Source organism: Haemaphysalis longicornis, unplaced genomic scaffold, assembly GCF_048455015.1.
Source record: "Haemaphysalis longicornis isolate Haplotype H1 unplaced genomic scaffold, Haemaphysalis longicornis Haplotype H1 scaffold_5, whole genome shotgun sequence".
Taxonomy (NCBI): Eukaryota; Metazoa; Arthropoda; class Arachnida; order Ixodida; family Ixodidae; genus Haemaphysalis; species Haemaphysalis longicornis.
The window spans coordinates 183,620,349-183,628,433 of NW_027526385.1; the positions used below are offsets into that span (position 1 = coordinate 183,620,349).

General features: G+C 45.2%; 1 protein-coding gene across 1 annotated transcript; it reads left to right on the forward strand.

Annotated features, from left to right (window-relative positions):
* Positions 1–168: 168 nt before the first annotated feature.
* LOC144138874 (cathepsin O-like) lies at positions 169–7,353 on the forward strand. Its single transcript, XM_077671372.1, has one exon. The coding sequence runs from the start codon at positions 378–380 to the stop codon at positions 1,512–1,514; it is 1,137 nt and encodes a 378-aa protein (XP_077527498.1). The 5' UTR covers positions 169–377; the 3' UTR covers positions 1,515–7,353.
* The last annotated feature ends 732 nt before the right edge of the window (positions 7,354–8,085 follow it).

Below are 8,085 nucleotides of genomic sequence, written 5' to 3' on the forward strand. Positions count from 1 at the left end.
TAGCAAAAGTGACAATATATAACCAAAAATAAATGTTAATTATGCTTTATTTTTGTAAATTCAAAAATATTACGACAAAAATAACTTTTATTTACGTTTTGCAGATGAACTGAACGCACCCGTTGCCACGCAACCAACCAACCAATCCAATTTTGACGCAATGCCTGTTTGCCTGCAAACAGCTGGCGCGGTTGGCGCGCGCGCGGTAGCCGTGCGGCGCCGCGGTCTCCTGTCACGAGCGCGCGACGATAAAGGCTAACGGATGATGCGATAACGGGAGTGAAACTTCGATATGTGATGTCTTCGAACGAGATAGCCGCGCCAGTTCGGCAGCAGACGGTTCGCTTCGATCAGCGGACGTACTACGCGACGGCACGATGCTGCGCCGCGCCACGACGACGTCGTCGCCGCTTGGGCGGAAGTTTCCGCTGCTCCCAGTGCTCCTGTCAATCGCCGCCGCCGCTGCGATCACGATTCCCACCGACGACCCGCAGCACCCGATCGTGGCGCCGACCGTCGAGGACGCGTTCGCGCAGTACGTGGTCCGCTACAACAAGAGCTATAAACCCGGGACAGCCGAGTACGATCAAAGGTTTGCCGCGTTCCGCGCGTCCGTCGATCGGATCGAGCGTAAGAACAGCAACGCGACTGACACGGCTCGCTACGGGCTGACGCGCTTCTCAGACTTCACGCCCGACGAGTTCCGCCAGGGCTTCCTCTCGCCGCCGATCGGAGGTCTCGACGACATCTTCGGGCAGCTCTTTCCCGAACTGAAGATCATCAGCGACAACGACATCAACCCGCTGCTCCTCTCCGCTCAGGCGTCCGGAGGCAGCAGCAAGAAGACGCCCGGCCAGTACCCGGACCACTTCGACTGGCGCAACCGCAGCGTCGTGACGCCCGTGAAAAACCAGCTCAACTGCGGCGCCTGCTGGGCCATCAGCACCGTGGAGAACGTCGAGAGCATGTACGCCATCAGCACCGGAAAGCTCGTCCAGTTCAGCGTGCAGCAGATGGTGGACTGCTCCAACAACTCCAACCACGGCTGCAACGGCGGCGACACCTGCGCCGCCATGCAGTGGCTCCGCGATAACCGCATCCGGCTGGTCACGGAGTCCGCCTACCCGTTCACCGCCACCACGGGGAGCTGCAGGCAACCGGGCAGTGACGTCACCGCCCAACTGGCGGACTACACCTGCGAAAGGCTAGTGGGGAACGAGGAGCGGATGCTGGACCTCATCGCCAACGTCGGTCCCCTGGTCACGGCCGTGGACGCCACGGCCTGGCAGGACTACCTGGGCGGTATCATTCGGTACCACTGCGACACCGGCAGGAACCATGCCGTCCAAGTGGTCGGCTACGACCTGCGGGGGGAGGTGCCGTACTACATCGTCCGCAATTCCTGGGGTCCAGAGTATGGCAACGGTGGCTACCTCTACATAGCCGTCGGCAAGAACCTCTGCGGGATTGCGGAGGAAGTCTCGACGGTGTCTGTCAAAAAGCCGTCTGGGTAACGCTATCTTCATTTGCACGCACAAACACGCTATAATTGGGTGCACCGCAGCCAAAGCCGAACACAATGCAGAAACAGCCAGCATGCACGTCCGTAGTTTTGCAGTATGCAATACGGTCGTTTCAGTGGCTAACCAAAGCAGTTCAAAAATGCGAAATCCCGGAGGGCCCAGAAAAGTTTAGCACCTTTACAATGCACTTGATAGGGCATCTTTATGATCCGTACCATCCAATACCTCTTGATAGCCTAACGCCCCTTTTTAGACTACAGATTTTACTAACTCAGTGCCGTTTTCGCACACTTTCAGTCATCGTCTTGACTTCATCGTCTTGACCGTTTTCACAGCTAGGCTCCTTTCGTCAGAAAACCAGTTTGATAGGTGGGGGCAAAAGGAAATTCCAGATGATGCATGCCAGTGTGTCATCCTCAATTTCTAGATGAGTATCAAAGCCGGAAAAACACTGTAGGTTTTGCCATTGTTTTGAACAAACGATTGCAGCCGCCTCCTGATCAAATGAACAGCCTAATTGATCGGCATTTTTCATAAAACATTTAAGGATGCTCGCTAGCCATAGCCGTTAACTCACAAACAAATTTAGGTTAAAAGCCTGTGTTACATAAATGCTGCTAGCTTGAGGAAAAGCTATTTGAAGTGTACAAGAGTGGCCAAAAAGACTCCACTACATGCACTATCCTGGATCAAGAGCCCTGGGAACAAAGGCTGTTATGGTCTGGTAACGTATAGTTCCTCAGTTTTATGGACTTTTACGGGTGGAGCAAAAAGCGATAAAGCGTGATAGAGGGGGGGGGGCTATTCTCAGTTTTGAATTGGTCATTTTGACTGAAAGCTTTGTCTTGTTTGCCGCAACATTTATCTTCACGTGCTTTTAGTTCAATGCAATGGGCACCAAGATCACTGACGATATTTTAGGCAAAAGTTAAAAAAACAATTACCGCTTACGGTGACGAATTTACGGAAAATAGTTGGATATGTTAACAGGTCTAATGTCAAGAGGTTTACCTTGCGTTGCTTGGCAGATAGTGCGTAGCCACTTATGGGTCCGGTATGCTAATCTGTGCATGCCAAGTCACCAACATTCCGATCTGGTCTCCTTCCTATGTGAATGCAACCTGAGATCTCCTGAAAACAGGACGTAACTTCATTCTGCGAGAGTTCATTCCGCCAAGTCTCTTGAGAAACAAACGGCCACTTTTAAGCCTTGCTTCATTATCTGAAGGGCTGTTGGTACACTGGTTTCGGGCCATTTTCAAAATTACCTTTGCTGGACTTCCACCCGATGATTTGACTTCTACCGTGAGGCTTAATCCTATTTCACAATGAAATGAATGTGCTAAAGAAAACCACGCAACACGCTCACTTTTGTGTATATGCTAATCTCCCAAATACAAACAAGGTTAGGTTGGCAGGTAAGCAAACCCCATTGCTTGAAGGAATTTTTTCTTTTGTGCCAAAAATCAGTTATGGACTGTGTGGAGCTCTGAGGTCGTTAGAGCCTGTTCTGTTTTCATGTATGCGTACGCAAATCATTCTCCCATCTACGAGGGCAAGTAAGCCTAAGACAAAAGTTTAGCGCAAGAAAACGTAAAAAAAAAAAAAAAAGGCAGCGTTGCTTGCGAAGTGTCTTACCGAGGCATACAGGCCTGATTACCGCCTGGAGACACCATATCTCTGATGGAGGTGAAATACAAAAATGCCCTTGCGTACGGTGTTTTGGTGGAGGTTTTGAGCACTCTTGGTGTGTTTTAATCAAACCGTAGCCTTCCACTATGGCACACCTCTAAGCCCAGGGTAGCTTTGCACAAACTTTTCAACTGGGGCACTTGCACTCTATTTCAACAATACGTACCGCTTGCATGATTGCTATTGCTGCTAATGGTTTCGGTGGGCAGCACTTGTCTTACACCCAGATCAGTCGTCCACATGTGATGTATGAAGCTGTTCAGTTGCTACGATAGCCACTTCTCAAGTCATCGATTCACATGCCTGGTTGTGTGGTCGGCACCAACTCTTAATGTTTCTTGAACAGATGCTGTTCAATACATTTTAACTAGGAGCCGTACACGTCACGATCTTCCTGACCCCTGTGCATTTCAGTCAGCCTTTTAATTAAGCCCTTGTGCACGCTTATCTTTTAACATTGCTTTGGCAAACGTGAACCCAGCCACATGCGACGTTACATTTTGACAGGTCGCCATGGGACTACAGACATGGCACAGTTTGCGAAGGCTTCCCTTCTAAATGTCGCGCCCCCGATTCAAAACTAGGGCAGTAACATATCCGTGTCTGCAACTCTTGCGCAAGTGCTGGAGTTGGGTGTTACCGGTTGGACGCGAAAAAAGAGAATTAGTGCGTGCATGAACAAAGACGCGTCACCTTTGCCTTATTGCTGGTTAAACAGGACAGCAGATGAACGGAGCTGACAAGGCATGCAAGCCTGCGATGAACAAAAACTGATAAGGCATGCAATCGTTGTGGCAACCATACAAGGACAACAGCCCAAAGTGCACGCAGTCTTTTCTTGTTTTCTTGGTCTGCATGCACTGGTTATGCTAAAGCAAACCACGTTTTCTGCTACCGAGCGTAAAAATTAGCACGCTTCGTTTTTTTTTTATCACCACTGAAGTTGCGTTCAGTTAAGTTGGAAGCCGTGCCACACTTGTGCTACATTCCAAAGACTGCGTTTTAGCACTGTAATATATGAGTGGACATGCACAAAATGTTTTCGGTCGTTCCAGTTTGCCTGTATCGCACTTTCTGCAGTCTTGTTGTCTCGTACAAAATGGCCACCAGTTTTTGAGAAGCCATCCTGAAATGCTCAGATGTTTTGTACGCACAAGCCCAAACAATGCTGTATACGCACAAAACTGCACACTACTTTTATGGTCCGAAAACGACCACTTGCTTTTGAAACTGTGCCAAATAAGTCAATGCGCGTATGTTAACACTTGTGCGCTTACTGTCTTACAGAGTTTTTATTTTAGGCACAGTAACCCTTTCTTTATACATGTATATGCGTATAAAGACGTGGGTTAGAGTGGTGTTGTTTTTCCAATCCGATTGATAGGCTCGTCTACTGCTGCAAAACTTGTTTCCTCAAGATTTAGTTATTACCTGACAAACTTTTCCAGACTTTTTAGGAGATAGAAACTTTTAGCCACATATTCCAATTAAGGAAATGAGCCCCATTAGCTAAAGTACGAGGTAATAATTATGCTTTGACCAGAAAGAACAATGCCATCCATTATTTCACAGGAGAAATATATCATTACCTTGGTTGTCGGGCCTCCAAAATCTGTATTTTTTTGCAACATGAGAGACCCAAACTAAATACTCTGGTGTGTGAGTATTGTGTCTCTGGACAAGGCACGACTAGTTGCGTGACTTCGACAGGCGTTAGCTGCTGTTTCGGCCTCAGCTTTTGCGTGGCTTGGGCCCTGTGCTGTCACTTGGCGTTGCCCAGTAGTCAATAGAGAGAGAACGGGACACATGCCGAAGCATTCTTTCCTTCTGTCCCCAGGGCATCAAATTTTAAGAATTCTCGTAGCATCATTTTTTTCCAAAATTTCCGGCACAGGTCATCCAAATTTGAAACGTCCAGGTTTGACTTCCTTCATAGGAAGCGGTTAGCAAGGTACGATTACTCCAAGAGTTGGCAAACATTTGTAGTTTAGCAAATCACCACTGTATTTTTTTTTTTCCTGAAGGCTGCAAAGACGTGAAAGCCTTCCATGCAAAGAAAACTGCAGTTGAATTTGTTTTCTTATTTTATTATTCAATTTGTAGCAGCTATACGATCATCTTGTATACCTGGATTAAATATGATAACCGCTAGAGTTTTTTGTCTTTTTTTTTTTAATGTGTGAACACACGAGCTAGCAATGAGGTCATTGTTGGAGAACTTACAAATGGTGTTTTGCGTAGAGGTGGGTGCGTCTTGCTCATAGTCAATGTACCAAATACTAGAACAAAATAGCCTATGCAATACCACCGAGCAAAGTTGATGACATGAGCAACTGTAATAATAGTAATAATTGTAGGAGCTATGATCATGCGTAATTAGTATTATTCCCACATCAAGTTGTAAACTGATGATTGAAAATATGTGCCAAAGATCCCATTGTTAGTTAGAGGGGGAAAAAGGGTGTTGTATATCTATGTACTAGCCATTATACCAACTGTGTACTGTACTCATCCCATGCTATGGTTGTTGGGAACCGATATTTTCTGTCACAACTCGTAGCCTAAATATGACGTTTTGAAAATTGTGCCTTTTTCTACAACTCATTTTTTTATAACAAATGTGTTGTCTGCAGGGCATTACTGTTATTTGGGCCAAGAATTAAAGTGACAGAAATTGAATTGTTCAGCACCATAGTAATCAACGTTTAAGGTTGTTTGAGCTACCTTGCGCTGTTTTTACATTTTACGAAACCAATCAAGGAAGGTTAAAAAATTGACTTTTAAAAAAAAATGAATGTGGCTCAATGTTTTCACTGACCAAGTATCAGAAGAGGCAAAAAATTAATGCAGACATTTCACCTGGCATTCTATTGGTGTAGAGCATTTTCAATGCTTCGAGGGTGCACCAAGCTCAAATTGTTGGAGTGCACCGAAACGTTTTTGGCTCGGAACACTGCCGCACAACGCCAACATTTTTCAGTACTTCTTTCAAGCACCATATTCTCTCCTGTTCAACAAAGCTTTGCGTCAGCTTTCGCAGTTAAGCTTATTTCTGAACACCCAACTTGTAACTCAAAATTTTACCATGGATTCCCTCGTTCAAAAGTTGGAGATTATGAAATATTTTTGACTAATCATGCCACCCGGCACGATTATTGATTACTTTGTTGCTGAAAAATTTTAATTGTTTCTAATTTCAATGCTCAGTCCAAGTCACGAAAAACAGCCAGTGCAAGACTGCTAGTTGTTTATGGTGAATAGCATTTGCATAAGTCGGTGGACCTTTTACAACTCTGTAGCCTACTCTTGTAGCCTTTGCGTCTTTTGGCGATCACATCACCGACAGTATTTATATTTACAATTGCCTGGTGTTGCTTGCTTGCGTTTTTCCTATAATTAATCCATTACAAGTGCACCTTTAGACGTGTCTCTGTATGCTTCAAAGTTTTTCCCCTTTTAACAATATGAAAAAATGCCAAGTGAAATCCGTTTTGTGCGTCTTTGTTGTTAGCATAGCCCATTTCCTGTTGTGCCAGGAGCAAGTTTTGTATTTGAAAATTTTCTCATCTTTTTGATGTTAAATTGAGCCAATTTTATATACGTGCGAGACCTTCGACAAGTTTGATCAGTGCTGATGATTGTTGATTGTTCCTTCGTGAGGTCAGACAAAAAAAAAAAAAAAAACTTACCTTTACAGTGCAACATGTTGGTGCGAGAAATAATTCCTTGAACAAAGTGCAAACACCTGGCGGTTACAACGTTTCTGCAGTATGTTGAGACCATAAATAATGACCATAAGTAATGACCAATTTATTTGCCTGGAGTAAATGTCTGGACGTGCGAAGTGCCTCTTCAGCTTTTTGCATAGTTGTGGCCAGAGAAGAACATTTTGAAGCGACTCCGAGTTCACCAGTGATTGCCTTGAAGTTCGTATTCTACAGAAACATTTCTGAGAATCGCCCAGCATTTCAGAATTTTTTTAGTGTGACTGTTTAGTGACACACAAGTGCCTTTCTGAACTTGATATTTCTCCGATTGTTCCAATTGAATTATTTTGTGATACCCATGGAACAAAAATGCTTGGTGAGTGATGCAAGTATATTTAAAATAAATAAATAAAAAAATTTGTTAACCATTGCGGACCGTAGTGTAGTGTTTAATTCTTAAGAAAATCAACACTCCACAGTATTTATGCTTGTAGAACAATTGAATTCTAGCGTTTCACGAATTTTCTGAACAAGCATGCTCTAATAGAATTTTGTGCACGTTTGATACGAGTGTTTGTGTAGTAGTAGCAGCAGCCGAGTTGCCAGTCACCCCGCCAATCTCGTTACGCCATTTTTGGGTCTCAAATATTTTGGCTGATCTGAACTTCATTCTACACAGGACGGGTTTCAAGATGAAACAGCCTCAAAGGCAGGCGTTCAGTGCTGTGAACAGCATTGAAAGGGACCTTGACAGCAGACGTCCTCGTGTTTGGAGGAACCGGCCTCTGATAACTCGCTGAACTCCATTCCAGTTTTGGTGGGCAAAGTTTCACATTTCCAGAGAGGAACCAAAAACAGTGCATTAAGTCCAATGCGAGCAATCAAGCAAAGCATTCGCATGAAACCAGAAGCCGAAATACAACTGCACGACTGCGTCTGTAGGCGATGGCTGCTATCGACAGCCATCGAGCACGCAAGCTACTCTCGTGACACCACAGGGGCAGCGCGAGAACGTGACTGGCGACTCATCACTCTGTCAGCTGTAGTCTTTATTGTCAGGCGCCATTATTTGAGGATCGTGTTAAAAAAGTCACGAATGTTGTTGCGACGTGCCAGTCTCCCTAGCAAACCAAACTTGTTTTGTGCCTTTTTTTTTTTTACCG

What these genes read in the sequence shown, in the direction of transcription:
- LOC144138874 (XM_077671372.1), top strand. Translation starts at nt 378, where the DNA reads ATGCTGCGCCGCGCCACGACGACGTCGTCGCCGCTTGGGCGGAAGTTT.